The 17,391-nt window shown below is 41.1% G+C and overlaps 1 protein-coding gene across 6 annotated transcripts; it reads right to left on the reverse strand.

Moving 5' to 3' along the window:
• Nucleotides 1-536: 536 nt before the first annotated feature.
• LOC109911796 lies at nucleotides 537-17,295 on the reverse strand. Of its 6 annotated transcripts, none has more exons than XM_048620531.1 (10): nucleotides 16,204-17,295; nucleotides 14,365-14,466; nucleotides 12,451-12,522; nucleotides 8,694-8,769; nucleotides 8,372-8,573; nucleotides 7,319-7,447; nucleotides 4,090-4,252; nucleotides 3,906-4,003; nucleotides 2,314-2,533; nucleotides 537-729 (listed from the first exon to the last, which is right to left on the reverse strand). In XM_048620531.1, exons 2-9 carry the CDS (start codon nucleotides 14,402-14,404, stop codon nucleotides 2,339-2,341), a joined length of 975 nt encoding a protein of 324 aa, XP_048476488.1. In that variant the 5' UTR covers nucleotides 14,405-14,466; nucleotides 16,204-17,295; the 3' UTR covers nucleotides 537-729; nucleotides 2,314-2,338. The 6 variants fall into 6 exon arrangements, with proteins under 6 accessions (XP_048476488.1, XP_048476485.1, XP_048476487.1 ...); XM_048620528.1 differs by lacking the exon at nucleotides 537-729 and adding an exon at nucleotides 1,327-2,201; XM_048620530.1 differs by lacking the exon at nucleotides 537-729 and adding an exon at nucleotides 15,369-15,485 and having other exon boundaries at nucleotides 1,327-2,533.
• Nucleotides 17,296-17,391: the final 96 nt, after the last annotated feature.

Genomic DNA, 17,391 nt, shown 5'->3' on the forward strand with positions numbered 1-17,391 from the left:
AAAAAGAACCAGAAATGACAAAACACTGCAACAAACCAGATCATATAAATACTAAGCGGAGTAGAACAACAACATTTATACGGCGGGACGGTGGCTCAGTGATTAGCACTGCTGCCTCACAGCGCCAGGGACCTGGGGTCGATTCCAGCCTCAGGCGACTATCTGTGTGGAGTTTGCATGTTCGCCCCATGTCTGCCTGGGTTTCCTCTGGGTGCTCCGGTTTCCTCCCACTGTCCAAAAATGTGTAGGGTAGGTGGATTGGCCATGCGAAATTGCCCATAGTGCCCAGGTTAGGTAGGTTAGACATGGGAAATTAGGGGAATGGGTCTGGGTGGGATGCTCTTTGGAGGGGCAGCGTGGACTTGTTGGGCCGAATGGCCTGTTTCCACACTCTAGGGCATCTATGATCCTATGAACATCATTTCATCGGAGGCTGCACTGATAATGTTACCTAGCATGGCGATGAAATGTCTGAACTGGTCTGATGAAACATCTGAATTTGGTGAGCAAATCAACGATTGGTCAAACTACTTGGCTTTAAGCAAAACAAAATGTATTCTTACACCACAATTAAAATACAAAGAACAATACAGCCTTATCTTTATCAAATAGCTAACAAAATTATATTACTTTAACTATTAGCCATCAACAGTTCCAATATATCGGCATCCCATAAACACACTCCTGGCAAAGGCAAATTCAGCAAAACAGATTTCCCTCATTTCTGATCTTCTCCAGTCCAGAAGGAACATCGACAAAATGAATCAAGCAGCAGTGAGAGAACAAGTGTTTTGTAGCAGCAGCAGCAGCGACGAGAGAGAGAGAGAGAGGGAAAGACAGAATTATATCTAGCAGCTTCAACTGCAATAACCAAAAGCAAATCAAAATCCTGGGTCTGTTTGAGCCTGACTCCACCCACTCATGCTTCTATTGTTTACGTTAAAAGAAACCCAATCCTATTTACTCTGCTTTCCACACAGTAGAAACCTCAGCACCCAATTTACAACACCACTCTTCGAGAGAAACAGGACAGAACAATTCCTTCTTAAAAGGTACAATGATACTAATTTGACTGAAATTATTTTGCAGGCGTCTGCCAGTAGAATCATCGAGCAGTTGCAGCACAGAAGGCCATCGGACCTTTTGCGTTCAAACTGCAATTTAAAAAAAAGTACAAATACCATTGCCAGTTGTGCTAAAACTTCATTGAGTAGATTGCAGCATTGAGTTGATGTTCCCAGTAAACACGCTTTCTCCATCCAACTGACACGACGTTGTGGAGTGTAAAATTTTAATTTTAAAAACAAAGAAAGAATGAAAACAAAATAGAGAACAAAATATTTATTACATAAGATTACCAAAATTGTGAAGTCATAAGATGACACTCCCAGGCTGCACTCATATTCATGTACCATTTTGACTTGGAAATATCAGTGTTCCTTCACTGTTGCCAGGTCAAAAATGTGGAGCAACCTCAACTCCCCAAAGGACATTGTGGGTCTACATACAGTGGTTCAAGAAGGCAGCTCACCACCACCTTCACAAAGGCAACAAAAGGATGAAACAAATGCTGGCCCTGTCAATGATCCTCATGTGAGGAATCATAAAATCAGGGGAAAATTTGACAGAGAGCAGAGTGTATTGTTTTGATCTACTTACTACATGAAAGATATGATGATATTCATATGTCTTACAAATTGTCCTGATAATTGCAAGGCAAAAGGTTAATCAAAATATGCTTTTTTTCAGCAGCATGAAATAAGGAGAAAATGTTTCCAGTGGCAAGATAATTGGTATCTAGACAGACGTAGATGTAACAACCAAACAGATGAGAATGTTTTTTTTTGCATAATGAATTGTTGTGATCTGGAATTCAATGCCTGCAAGGGAAGGGCAGTGGACTCAGATTCATGAAGAATGTTCAAAAGGGGAATTGAATTGATATTTGAAAAATGAACATGTACAAAGTTATGGGGAAAGGCAGCCTGTGAGTGGAGCTGATTGAATAGCTCTTTCAATGAGTCAACACAGACAAGATGGGCTGAGTGATCTTTTTCTGTTAATTGATTCTGTGACTGCAGCTACTGTCGATGTTTATTGAACAAGTACAGACGACTCATACATTGGGCCTTTATGTACCAACCGTCTTTAAACTAACTAATAATGGGAAATTCTGGTGATTCATAACACTCTGGTAGCATCTGTTGAGGGAAAAACAGAGTAAACGTTTTGAGTCAAGGAGGGGAACTAGTGGTTCTGAAGAATGGTCCTCCTGGACCTGAAACATTTCTTTACAGATGCTGCCTGACTTACTCAGTGTTCCCAGCATTTTCTGTTTTCATTTCAGATTTCCAGCCTCTGCAGTATTTTGCCTTTTAAATTTCGAAGATGGGTCTATGTTTTTGACTATATTTTTCAGAATGTACAAAGCAAGAATACACTTTGTCTTCTCAATCTTATCACCTTTCAACTCATTCGAAACAGCAAACATGGTGTGTTTTTTCATCCCAGTATAATCCGACAACATTGCAAACTAAGAAAAGAGAAAGGGAGACAAGTAAAAGTGGTTATAAGTGAGTGAGTGAAGATGATTATATTCTACATCACTAACAACGTTTACTGAGATTATCTGGTCATTGCCTTATTGCTGCTTGAGGGAGCTTGCTGTGTACAAACTGGCTCCTGTATTTCCTGTATTGCAACAGAGACTCCATTTGCTACGAAATGTATGGGAGTTGCATAGTTTGTGAAAAAATTCTTATTGAAGTCTGTTTTTAAACTTGAGAGGCTACAGAAAAGATTTTCAAGGATGTTACCAGAACTGGAGGGTTTGAGTTACAGGGAGAGGCTGAATAAGCTGTGTTTTTTTCCCTGGAGCATCAGAGGCTGAGGGGGTGACCTTATGGAGGTTTGTAAAATCGTGAGCGGCAGGAGTAAGGTGAATAGCCAAGGTACTTTTTCCTATAGTGGGGGACTCCAAAACTAGAGGGCATAGGTTTAAGGTGGGTGGGGGGAAGGTTTGAGGAGGACCTGAGGGGTAACTTTTTCATGCAGAATGTTGTGCATGTATAAAACGAGCTGCCAGAGGAAATGGTGGAGGCTGGTACAATTACAACATTTAAAAGGCATTCTGGACGGGTATATGAATAGGAAAGGTTTACAGGTATATGGGCCAAGTGCTGGACAATGGTACTACATCACATTGGAATGTCTGGTCAGTGAGGATGAATTACACCAATGGGTCTGTTTCCCTTTATGGTGTGTGGCTTTATAACTCTAAGTCATTTTGAATCAAAGGGAGAGCTCACCATTGGTTCAAAATCCTGAAACTCCCTTCCAAAAAGGATTTCCGATGTAATCACACAGAGTGCAGACCTAGTTTAAGGTCGTAACTCACCACCACCTTCCCAAGGGCAGTTAGGGTTCGGCAAAAAATGTTGGCCATGCCTTGTTGCTCACATCCCATGAAAGATTGAAAAAGATGTTACAACCCCAAAAGTTTATTGATACAATTTCCCTTCAGTAAAATCATTTGATTTTGTCACTTTCTTAACATGCCTACATCTCTCCGTGGACTCTTTGTGCCATCCCACCTATTTTCGTCTCATCTTCAAACTCGGCGATAGGACATTCACTTTCCTAATCCAAGTCACTGATATATATTGTCAATAATTGTGGCCCAGCACTGATTCTTGTGACACACCACTAGTCCCAGGTTACCATCCTGAAAATGACTCCCCTTAATCCCAATGCTCTGTCTTCTCTGTTCCAATCCCTGAAGCCTGACGAGGAACTATGTTGTTGAGGAAATACATAACTATTCCTTCACAGTCATTGCTGCTATTTTCTATGTCCTTAAACTGTATCAGCGTGCCTGATTTTAGAAATGAAAACACTTCCAATACCTTCCGTTTTAGCTTTCTGTTTTCATAAATGCGATTATAGCTTTTCTCTGGTATCCTCAATCGATCAAAGTTTGTCCCGATCACAATGTTGTAAATATCTGGAGACAATAGTTGAAAATATGAAATGTTAAATGTAAAGCAGAATGACGACAAAATTTTATTGGCAGAAAGCAAGAGGTCCTACCTTTCTGTGATACAATGGTTTGTAGATCCTGAAATTGCTTCATCAAATCCAGATTAATGTCCTCCATAGTGAAAGTATTAAAAGTGAATGCAACTCCATGAATTACATTTTTTGGAATGACTGGATTCTGAGCACCATCTGAATGAGGATTGAAATCCTGCAACTAAGGTGGAGAAAAAGAAACTGGTTATACTGAAAGCTACCATCAACATTCATAATTATTGTGTATTAAGGAAAATACTTATTGAAGGGGTTCCCATTCGTATGGGACAAGGCCCATTCATCTCATTCACCAATCTTGCTGAGAGCAAGATTGACCCCATTCTGTAAGGGTTGCCTTTAATCTCCATGAAATTAGAACAGTATATTCTTCTCAATTTATTTATTTTTCCATGTTTGCTTTCTCTGTGCATCTAGATAATTCTTTACATTTCAGTACTCTGTTTTTTGGTGTTTCGCTTAGTGTGTTCTTTATTACTCTGTCCTTGTGTATTGCTCTTGGACTATTCTGTGTTTTAGTCACTCTGTCCTCTGTGTTATTTTCAGAGTATTCTCTAGATTTTTCTATTCCTGGGTTTTAAAATTCATTCATGGGATATGGGCATTGCTGACCAGGCCAGCAATTATTGCTCATCCCAAATTGGCAAGAGGGCAGACAAGAGTCATAGAGTAATAGAGCCTGTTTCCATGCTGTTCGCCCAAACTGGTCCATGCTGACCATGGTGCCCACTCAGCTAGTTCCAATTGCCAGCATTTAGTCCATATCCCTCTAAACCCTTCCCACCCATGTTCCTAGCCAAAAAATTTTAAAATGTTGCTATTGTACCTGCCTCAACCACTTTCTCTGGCAGCCCATTCCATATACACACCATTCTCTGCGTGAAGAAGTTGCACCTCAGGTCCTTCTTAAATCTTTCCCCTCTCACCTTAAACCTATGCCCTTTAGTTTTCAATTCCCCATCCCTGGGAAAAAGACTATACGCATTCATCCTATCTATGCCTGTCATGATTTTATACACCTCAATAAGGTCACCCCTCATTCTTCTGCGTTGCACAGAATAAAGTCCTATCCTGGCCAACTTCTCCCTATAACTCAGATGTACCAGTCCTAGCAACATCCTTGTAAATCTTCTTTGCACACTTTCCTGTTTAACTATGTCTTTGCTATATTACAGCGACTAAAGAACTGTACACAATACTCCAAGTATGGCCTCACCAATGACTTGTACAACTGTAACAACGTCCCAAAACCCACACTCAACGCCTCAACCGACAAAGGCCAGCATGCTAAATGCCTTCTTCACCACTCTGGCAACCTGTGATGCAGCTTTCAACGAACTGGGTACTTGTACTCCTAGGTCCCTCTATTCTAAAACATTGCTCAGGACCTTATCATTTACTGTACAAGTTTTGCCTTGGTTTGACTTTGTAAAATGCAACACCTCACACTTATCTGTATTAAATTGCATTTGCCAATCCTCAGCCAATTCCTCATCTGATCAAGATCTCTCCAATTTTTGATAACCTTCTTCGCTATCAATGATAACTCCTAATTTTGTATCATCCGCAAACTTACTAGTCATGCCTTGTACATTCACATCCAGATCATTCATGTAAATGACAAATAACAATAAAAAGACTACCGCATTGTGGGTTTTCAGTCGCATGAAGGTCAGACCAGGTAAGGTCAGCAGATTTCCTTCCGAAAGAACATTAGTGAACCAGATGGCAATCAGTGTTTACATGATTGCCATTGGCTAGCTTTGTATACCAGATTTTTATTGAATCTTCCATATACTCAGAACATTAGCTGGGATTCTGCATTACTAATCCAGTGATATTACCGCCTCCCCAACTCTGATGCTGTGAGTTACTTTTGCTTTTGTATCTTTCCATTAATTACATGTTTTCCACTGTTATATATTTTCACATAAGGATCTCTTGGAATGAATCTTCTTAATTCAAATCTGTTATGACTCATTTTTAACATGGTGTCTAAAAAGGTATTTTGAATTTCACCTGTTTTATTTTCAGTGATCCTAGAACAAACAAATCTTTATATATAGCATAGCTCCTCATATTTTCTTCAGATGCTTAGGTATATACCCCTTTAATTGATTTCAATAGTTTATTGCAGCACTAGATTTATGCAAAATTTTCTTACTTTCAAGCTTGGCTTGGCTTGGTTTCATCTTTTGCATAAGATATTAAACCATGGTCCTCATCTATCCTCTCAGTCTGATGTAAAAGATCTCATGGCCACCATTTCAAAGATTAGAAGAGATATTCTCTTGTCATGTCATGTCCACTGTCTATCCCGAACCAACAATTTACTGACTTATCACTTTCCTGTTTGTGGGAATTTGCTGTGTACGTACTGACTGCTGTGTTTGCCACATTATTGTGCATAATATTCTAACCTGAGATCCTATGGTTATATTGTCAGTTCAGCATTAACTCTTGGCTTTATGATGACCCCCGTGTTTTGGGCAATTGAGCACGTACTTTCTTTTGTGAAATGTTCCTTTAAGTCTAAAGTAAAGCCTTTGCTTTGAGTGGATTTGAAAAGGACAGAGTCCTAAAAGGGGTGTGATTAGTTCAGACTTCCAAATAGTCTATAAACATGCTACAGAGCTGAGTGCTTGGATCAGATGACAACACAGTGAATTAGGCATGTTGTTTGGTCGATCAATGAAGGAACTCTGGAAAGGTCTGCCTTCAGGATGAATATGACCAGAGAGAGAGAGAGAGAGAAAAAAAAACTTGTGGACCTACGCTTTGTTGGTCTGACTGCATCAAAGAACATGGCTTAGAATTAAGCTGCTGGTGAACACGACTGATGGGCAAAATTCATTTGAGTGACAAAGTGAGGAATCCTATGTACTGGAGGGTACTTTGCAGAATTCTCAAGGTATGCAAGGTGCTACATGCCACAGGCTAACAGTGTGCATAGTTTACAAAGTGGAAGGATGGAAGTATCACTTTGGTATTTTATGAGAAATAAAAAATAGCTCTTTTTCAGTTCTGACACTATGGGCCGTAGTCTCTGAAGTGGAAAACTGAGCACACAACCAAGTTGTTGTAAGATGGAAATGCTACCAGCTTAGCTGCTGCTGACGCATAGGAAGCTTTTTCATGTAGACCTTGCCCCTCTTCACTCCAAAGAAGTGTTTGAATTTAGTGAGATTGTATAAGGTTTTACAAGTGTTAAGTAGTTATGTAAACTCACATTCGTTCCTGGTGGCACCCTTCCTTCCAGGATCATGGTTAATAGTTTCTTTGTCTTGTCCACATCTTTCAATGAATCCCAACCAACAGTATCCCAAAACTGCAGTGAGTTTGACTTGTAGGACTTGAGCTGTTAAATAATTTTTAAAAAGATTTGCGGTTATACGGATCCTGTCATCTTCAGCATGACTGTCAATGAAGCAACGTTCTGAAATCTGTTCACTGCTATAACATAGAAAGTGTGAGAGCCAATTTCTGAACAGCAAGCACCCACAAACAGCAATGAGTTAAATATCAAATCATCTGTTCTCACCACGTTCGTGGGATAAATATTGTTCCTAGTCATCAGGAAGACCTCCTCTGCTATTCAAAATAATGGCTGTGGGACCAGTGAAGGCAGACAGTGTTTGTTTTAACAGGTTATCCTAAAGATGACACTTCATTGAGTGTGTCTGAATTAGTATTCAAACCATTGGAATAGAATTTAAAATCAAACACTTGACCCAAAGCATTGCTTCAATAAAAAGAACCATCTATATAAAAGTCAAATTTAGGGGCAAGATCATGGAAGCTACATATCAGGACTGATAATAAGAAGCCGAGAGTTCAAATCACACTTTCCAAATTGAACAAAATACTTGCTTGGTCATATTAAACTTGTATATTGTTGAAAGAGAACAGATATGCCATTAAATATTTTCATTTTGCACTGATCAGGACTGAATCACAAGAATGCAAAATTTCAAAGGATAAAAGACAACCAATTTAATACTGGAACATCAGTTTTAAAAATCTTTAAGTGCCAGACTCAGTGACTATGAAGCTATTGGTTTGTCTTAAATATCTAATTGGTTCGTTAATTTGCCCGAAGGGAAGGATAGCTGTCATTCTTTCCTGGTTTGGTCTATACGTGACTCCATGTTGATTCTTAACTATGGAGGCCTAGTTGCCACCAGGTGTATCTAGGTGAGAAAGGGTAGGCACTAAATACCAGCCTTGCCAGCAATGCCCACATTCAAAGGATTTAATTTCAAAAATAGGTAACAGAGGGTACCTTTGTTGTGAAAGAGTCAGGGTGGGCTCCAGTTGGGACACAGTTTATCGTTCTTCCACTTGGATCCAGAGCTGAGAGAAATGTATTAATAGTGGCTGATTTACCAGCTGCGACCATACCAAACAGCAAGATGTTTAGACAGTCTCCATATTTTTTGGGAGGGTTGTATGTACACAGATGGCTCCTCAGAGTTTCCAGTGCACTATCAGTGAACAGAAAGTAAAGGAGGAGTTAGATCTCAGGGTCAATTTGTTCAAATAAAGTAAACATTATTCTTCTTGTATCTGGTTTGTAAACACAGTTCCTGACCAAGGCAACTTACCTATTGTTAACAGTTAAACGGCGAACAACATGATACCTTGGATACGAAGTATGTGGATATTTTTGCTTTGAAAAGTCTGAAATTAAAATTACTACATTAAATTCCACTACTTACAATATCAATAGGATGCAGAAACAGTGTTAAGGTGCACACTTATAACCTGTTAGGATTCACAATAATAATTACAAAATCAATGACATGCAAAAGAGAAATTAACTTGTGTCCAGATTTTGAAAAAAAATCAAAATCGACTTAATACTACTTGTCCCTTTAGAAATGAAGCCTGACTGCAATTTGTGTCCAGGCACAGGTTCCTGTATGTGTGGCAAGGGTGACATTATCAGACCAATGGCCTCCAGCAGGCAGAGTTCACACTTGTGCAGATCAAGCAGCTTTCTTAGAAGGTTTTGTAACTGATTTACATAATTGTACGTGCATATAGAATTACTATCCAGTGCTTCGACTGGCACGTTTGACCAAGATTGAGCTTGTTTGAGAACAATTGGAAATTGTATTAAGGTGAATATTTGAGCATTATTTATTCTTTACTGTGCCTGTTTAACTGACAAGTATGGTATGTATATTTCAAGAATTTCTATTGCCATTTGTGAATAGCAGTTTGCTGTGAGTTCAAGTCCTTGGTTCTCCATTGCTCTTTCTCCCTTAATGTGCTGTCTTGCGTTCCAAAAAGTTTCTTTGAGACAGGCTTCATTTGAATTGAATTGGGTCCAGGATCCCCAAGAATCTTTTCATGAAGCCTGTAGAGAGGGCTCTAAGCTACATTTTAAGCGTGAAGATGCTTACATTGGGGAAGATTTAAAAACTTAATGAGAAAAGACAATGGTAGCAATACGGGTGATGACAATAATCATGTGCCAGAAAGAGAGAAGGTGCAAAGGTAAAAGCACACCCATAAGTAGGGTCAGAGAAAGGAAAGAAATGGGGGAAAAAAAAATCAACAGTTCTTTATCTGAATACATGCAGCAGTCATAACAAGATTAACCAAATGATACTGCAAATAAAAATAAATGGGCATTACGTGGTAGACATTTTAGAGATATGGTTGCAAAGTGACCAGTACTAGAAATAGAATAAGAAAAAAAAGGAAAAGTAGGCAGAGTCATTGTTCACGAAGAATGAGGGTGGCATAGAAGTGAGAAATGTTAATGACTCGGAAGATGAAGATGTATAATAAGTTTGGGAGGAAATGGGAAATACCAAGGGAAAGTAGTCACTAATGCGAGCAGTTTATTGGGCTTTAAGCTAATTTCAAGAAATAATGGGAACCTATAAGAAAGAAACAAGAGTAAACATGGTCTATTTTAATCTCCGGATAAATCAGACTTCTCAAATGTAGCTTTGAGGATAATTTCATCCTGTGTTTTCAGGACAGCTTCTCAGAACACCATCTTCTGGGTACCAACCAGGGAACAGACTGTCTTAAAACCTGGTAAAATGTAATGCAACTGTATTAGGTAATGATATCCTAGCAAAAATCCCCTCCATGTATAAACATTCACAACACAGTAGAATTTCACACGCAGCTTGAACATGAGAAACTTTGGCTAAAACTGATGTCTCAAACTTGAAGATACATTACAAAGATAGAAAGATAATTACAAAGATACAAAGGGTGCCATGGTGGCTTGATGGTTTACACTGCTGCCCCACAGCGCCAGGGACCGGATTTGATTCCACCTTCGGGCGACTGTCTGTGTGGAGTTTGCACTTTCTCCCGGTGTTTGCGTGGGTTTCTACCAGTTGCTCTGGTTTCCTCCCACAGTCCAAAGATGTGCAGGTTAGGTGGACTGGCCATGCTAAATTGCCCATAGTGTTCAGGGATGTGTAGATTAGGTGTGTTAGCCATGGGAAATGCAGGGTTACAGGGAAAGAGCAGGTGGATGGATCTGGGTGGGATGCTCTTTGGAAGGTCATTGTGGACCTATTGGGCCTGTTTCCATACTGTAGGGATTCTATGATTTGAAAGCAGATGTCAAAGTGGATATGGAAAACAGATTATAATGTAAAAGGGTAGATAAGCAACAGCAGATATTTAAAGAGATAGTTCATTACTATCAACAAAGATAATTTCATAATAGAAAGCATGATCTCGGCTGATGATAATACTGGAAAAGTCAGATCCCAAAGTTTGACCTAGATTGATAGATCATAGGTTTACCTTTCATTTGCCATGCAGGTCAGTCACTGAATATATTCTCAAGAGGTTGCCAAGTACTTTTAACAAACAAACATCAAAGATTGCACAAAAGAATGACAAAGTATGCGAAGCTATCCAAGAAGTATTTGAAACAATGTCTTTAAAAATAGAAATAAAGGTTAACGCCCCTGCCAACATCTTGTAGACACTCAAACCTCTGTGAAGGGTCATCTGTATTTCCATGCTGAAAGTTTCTTGTTCATTTGGCATGGCTGCAATCAGTTTCCTTTCTGGCAAGGTTCTGTGTCTTCATTCAATGCAATTTTCTTCAATTAATGTCTCTCCCAGCGACCTTTAAACAAGCTGCTATCTTAGCTCACTACTAATACCAGCCAAGGCTTCTTTAAGCTTATCTCAATAGTATAGGATTTCTTCCTTTCTGGCACTACAAAGACCTTCTGCTTCTGGAGTTTTCTTCTATTTAACTCAGGATTAAGGTTCTTGAGTAGATTTGTAGCTTGGGTTGTGGATGTTGTGGTTGGTTCACTCACCGAGCTGGTGCATTAGTTCGCAGACATTTCATTACCTTGCTGGGTAACATCATCAGTGCAGACTCCAATGAAGCGCTGTTGTGTTTTCCTGCCTGGTATTTAAACTCTGGGGTCCGTTGGAATTTCTGGTTTTTCTTTGCACTGGTGTATATATAGGGTCTAATTCTACATGTTTATTGATGGCCTTCTTGGTGGAGAACCAAGCCTGTAGGAATTCCCGTGCTTGTTTCTGTTTGGTCCGTCCTAGGATCCTGATGTTGTTCCAATCGAACTGGTGGTTCTTTTGGACACCAACTAGCAACAAAAAGACATGAACAGTACTCCATTCACACGGATAAGGAGAACCACCAGTTTGATTGGGGACAACATCAGGATCCTAGGACAGGCCAAACAGAGACAAGCATGGGAATTTCTAGAGGTTTAGTTCTCCACCAAGAAGGCCATCAATAAACATATAGAATTAAACCCTATATATTCACACCACTGCGAAGAAAAACCGGAAATGAGGTAACCAATTCCAATGGACTCCAGAGTTTAAATACCAGACAGGAAAACACAACAGTGCTTCATCAGAGGCTGCACTGATGAGGTTACCCAGCAGGGTAATGAAATGTCTGTGGAACAACGAACCAGCTCGGCAAGTGAACCAACCACAGTAACTCAGGACTTCTCCCTTCTGCCCCAAATATTTTGGAGACTGCTAAACTAAAAACACCTGGACTGTTATCGACTTTTTCTCTCTCTCTCGATGAAGCTGGGCTGGGGCCTGTCTCTCTTCCTCCCTGGGTTGTAACATGCAAATCAGCAACTACTTTAGCAATTATGTCCACAGGGGTTTTTGCTCATCATTTAGCACGAATCATTAGGTCACATGTCACACTGGGTTTTAGCATTGGCCAGAAACTGAACTGATTGTATGAACTGATAGTATGATAGTATTACTGTTACCTTTATCAAACAGCACAATAACACAAGAATTTTCTGCTCTAGGTCTCCACCCTCAGAACCTTTCCAACATCCAAGCAATAACTGTTCTTCTCTCACTTACGTACATCCAGATGTTCCACCTTGCCTTCTGAGCTGACATCTGAATCGGTTGAGTCTTCGCCCCAACTTGAGTCTGTCCGAGATTCAGGGAAGAAACAGATGCCAATTAGAAAGCTGTTGCTGGGATAGGAGGCAATAGTTGATAGTTGCAGAGAACAAGGCAGTTTTTCTGCCTCACCAATGACAGTGTATTGGTAATTTTATCCTGTGTATTTTAACAATGCCCTTGATTCTTGATAAACACTTGCTTTGCTGTATTTTTCCTGATTTGTCTTTAAAGTCCCAGTGATTTATACCTATACTATGCCAGCAGTTGGAATTTGAATTCAGTTAGTAATATCTGGAATGAAAAGTTTATCTCAGTTTTGGTGACCAGGACAACTGATATTGTTATAAAAATCTGACTTACTAATATCCTTTAGAAAGAAATGTCATCCTCATCAGTTCTGGCCTACGTGCAACTCCAGACTGCCCACAATATTGTGAATGAGCCTTAACTGCCTGCTGAAAATGTCTAGCAAGCCACCAATTTGAGCAACAGTTAGGAATCACGAACCACAAAATGCTAGCATCCAAGTTCAGTGGATAATGGGGAGGCAAATGGAAGGGGAATGGAGTTTAAAAATGGGGATGTTTTTTTCTGAAATATACAAGGAACTACTCAGACCGTAGCTGGAATACTGAACAGTGTTTGGACCATTATCGGAAGAAAGATATACTGGCATTGGAGGCACTGAAGGCAAGGTTTACTAGGCTGATATCAGGAATGAAGGGTCTACTTATGAAATGTTGAGTAGATTAGTTCTGTACTCATTGGAGTTTAAGATGAGAAGCAACCTTATTGTAACGTACAAAATTTTTAGCAGACTCATTAGGGTAGGTGTGGAGAGGTTGGTTTCCTCTTGTGGGAGAGTCTAGGACTAGAGGACATAATTTCAGAATCAGGGGTCACACATTTAACACAGATGAGGATGAATGTCTTCTCTTAGATGGTAATCTGTGGGATTCTTTACTGCAAAGGGTGATAAAGGCTGAGTAAATAAACATATTCCTGGTTAAGATAGACAGACTTTTAAGTCAGTAAAAGGGAATCAGAGTTATAGGGAAAGGCAGGAAAGTGGAGTTGGGGATGATCAGATCAGCCAGGATCGTATTGAATGACAGACCGACTTGATGGGATAAATGGCCTATTTCTGCTCCTTTGTCTTGAGGACACGCAACATAGCCTGGCTTTGTCACTCCAGCTGACATCCCATTAATGAACAAGAAAAACCAAAATCAGTTAGAGAGAGCCTAAAGTAGGCTGAGTAGTAGCTGACCAGGTGTATAGTTCTGTGCTGGCCATAAATATTTACCTTCAGCTGTCATATTGAACCTACCCCATTAATGTGTGGGAATATTTATCCCAACAGCAACCCACACCAGGGAAGAGGCAGATCATGGACCAGAATGATCGTAAACTTGTCCTTTCCTATTGCTCTCTTGACTCTACCACTTTGCTGCGGCTGAAGCCAGAATGGGAATCACCCACCTCTCTCCAAAGAAGCTGCAAAGGTTGAAGAGAAGACACAGCCAGATCTGGAAGGCTTCTCACTGGGTCACATTGGGATGGAAAGGTATTTCATTAGATCAGAACTGGGGAAAGACCAGTGTCAGGTGAGGGGGTGGTGGGGATAGGCACCATAACAGAGGCTTCCATAGAATTATAGGAGGGAAACTCATCACGCCATCAAGACCTGGCATCAAGGCATCAACCCGTGTCCAAAACATAGACATGGGATATTTCATCAGACAGTGACAAATCAAATAAAAGTGTCCTGCACTGGGTGCCCAATCCATTCCAAATTCTGACACCAACGTCAGAATACCAGACAGCAAATCTTCTACCACCCACCCCTCCCTGTATATTACTCACCTTCACTCAAACAGTTCTCCTGTATCACTCTTACCCCCATCTCAGTCAGCTCATGTGGCTTTATGTGCAATGTTGTGGGAATCGTTTGAAGATCTTCTATACCTGGAAGAAGTGTATGTCAATGAGAAATGTTATGGCTGAGCATTGTGCAAATGGTCATTGACAGTGGAAGGAGGGACATACAGGGCAGTTTTTATATTTCTCAAAAACCAGTACATTGGGAATTTATTGTGTGTACTCTATTCTGGCAGACACATGCTGCATTGTATTTTATTCTGATTTTCTTCCTAGTTCCTGGTTATCTATTTTCAGGTATCTGACTCTGGATATCACTCAGTTTAGAATCCACTGGAGTTTTCAGAACCCACCTTCTCTTCAGAGAGAGGTAACTGACCGGGTATATAATTCTTGGGTCTCCCCAACATCCACCTCCAGCTGTTAGATTAAACAGCCCCTACAACTTTGTGGAAACACTTCCCTCAGCATTAACTAACACAGTGGCAAGACATTCACTGTGGACCAGACCACCATTACCTTGACCTATCCTTATGGATCCTATTGTCTCAGACACTCCACTGCTACAGAGCAACTGATTCCAGGTTGGGAACCACTCACTTTCCAAAGAAGTTGCAATAATTGCTGTTGGTAGCTGGAGAGGCAACACAACAAGGACTGGAAGATCATCATCAGAACACTGGGAGGGTCATGAGAGCCAGCACCAGGTCGCAAAGGGGCAGGGAAACCCAGCACCAGATCACAACAGGATGTAGAGACCCAGCAGGAAGGAAGCTCCATGGAACTATACACAGGGAATTCTCAATGCATTGAGCCCTTGTACTATGGGGTTGGAGTTAGAGTTAGGCTCCAAACATTGGCATTCAAGCCATAAGTATCCATCAGCATCAGAACCAAGGGAGTTTTCTGCGCTGATGACCCGGCCCCCTCTTACGTATGCTCCTTAGCCCCATCACAGAGCCCCAACTTCAGCAATCCCACTCATTTACATTCATCCAGGTTAGCATTGTTGTTTTCCAAGCTGTCCTCTGAGTCGGTCGACACTTTCCACCAGTTCCACTGAGAATCACTGTCTAGTCTGAAGGAATCAGTCAGAAACTCATCTGCTAATGAAGAAGCATGGGTCAATTATAAACTTGTTGGTTGGCTACTGTGGAAACAGTTGGTAGTTATGGATAACAACAGTTTCTTTATCTCTCCAATAACTCTGCTACTGGAGGAAACACACAGGCATCAAAAACATAATTGGCTCGAACAGGCCAGTTTTTAAGATGTCTCAAGTGACCATATTTTGGGAGTTCTATTCTGTCCATTTCGAGAGTGCTCTGTATTGAGTAAACATTTCCTCTTCGTTTGTCTGGGTTTGGCTCTTATTTTCCTGTTATCCGATTCTCAGTTTGAGAGACTACATGAAATTCCAAAGCCCTTATTCCCTCCTGAAGGGGTAACTGACTGGTGTGAAGTTCTATGTTGTCACCATGTTGGAGAACATCACCACAAGGTCATGCTGTAATCCGGGGAATCCTGACTGACACAGGCTTGATCCGGATCCTGGGATGAGTGCAGAGGGAGTCTAATCCAAACAGGGACTAAAGACCAAACAGTAGACCTACACCAGACCAGATAGACAGAAGGGCTTGTCAACACAGCCGCTGAATCAATGGAGTACTCCTAGGTCTATAGCCAGCAGTGCTACAGATATCTGACATTATATCAGCGATGGAACCTTCTGTGGTTTTCTGCACTGGTGACCCAGCCCCTCTGATACATATGCCTTAGCCACATCCCCGAGTCCCAACTTCAGCTCCCTTTGCTCTGACTTACATTCATCTCTTTGCTCCCTGTTATTTGCTGAGCTACTGTCGGAATCAGTCAGCACTTTCCACCAGTTCGACTGAGAGTCACCGTCTAGTCTGAAGGGATCAGTCAGAATCCGATCGACTAATGAAAGAAGCACAGGTAATTAGAAAGTGATTGTTATAGCAAGATAGAAGCAGTATTTTGTGGAAACATTTTCCTCAATGACCCATCTCTCTCCAGTAAGGGCACATTTGGAACAGGGCAGTCTTTATGTTGAACTGTCCTGTTGTTCCTTTTCCAGATTCTCTCTCTCTCTCACTCTCCCAGGACATGTCCAATGAGAGCCCTCTTACACAGATCGAGATTACCTGCTTCTGTCTCCAACCTCTCTCCCGTGTTGGTCACTGATTGTGGCTGGTTCACCAATAAGTCAGAATCACTGTCTGTATCCAGGGTATCCATCAGAAACTCTTGTGTTATTGGACAAAACACATCCATCTGAAACCTGGTAACTGGGGGTGGGGCGGGATGGAATGGAATAATGGAAATTCTAGCCTCTACACTAACAATTCTTTATTTTGTTTTCCTCGATTTCCCTCCCATATCTCTGATACCTATATTTCAGATTCCTAACACTGAATATCAATCAGCTTGAGAGCCCACAGGATTTTACAGTTTCCTCCTTCCCTCCTAAGAAGTGGACAGACTATACAAGAACCAAGTAGACATCAGGGCTGACCATTGAAATCCAATACCGGATATCAAGCAGCACCAAACTGAATCCCTTGTAGCAGAACCAGGGTCCCAACTACAACTTTCTAATCTTCACAGCTGAGTGACCCCTCAATCCCCAGGAACTGAGATCACAGCCCCACCCAATCATCAATCCCGTTCCAGGGTTCCACCTACCTCGCACAACCCCAATTCCAGACTCCCATTCAACCACTCCCCCCAAAGCCAACTCCGTTTGAGACAAACTAAGCAAGATCTCTTACGATTGTGGAGATGGCCCTGCACCTTCCTCTCTGACACACGGCCCATGTCTTGGAGCAACTGGTGAATACAGCCTCTCCGTGACTCCCTTGTCCGCTCCACACTCCCCTCCAGCTCCACCACACCCGGCACTTTTCCCTGCAACCGCAGGAAGTGCTACACCTGCCCCCATACCTCCTCCCTCACCCCCATCCCAGGCCCCAAGAAGACTTTCCACAT

Source organism: Rhincodon typus, chromosome 47, assembly GCF_021869965.1.
Source record: "Rhincodon typus isolate 14 chromosome 47, sRhiTyp1.1, whole genome shotgun sequence".
NCBI classification, from domain to species: domain Eukaryota; kingdom Metazoa; phylum Chordata; class Chondrichthyes; order Orectolobiformes; family Rhincodontidae; genus Rhincodon; species Rhincodon typus.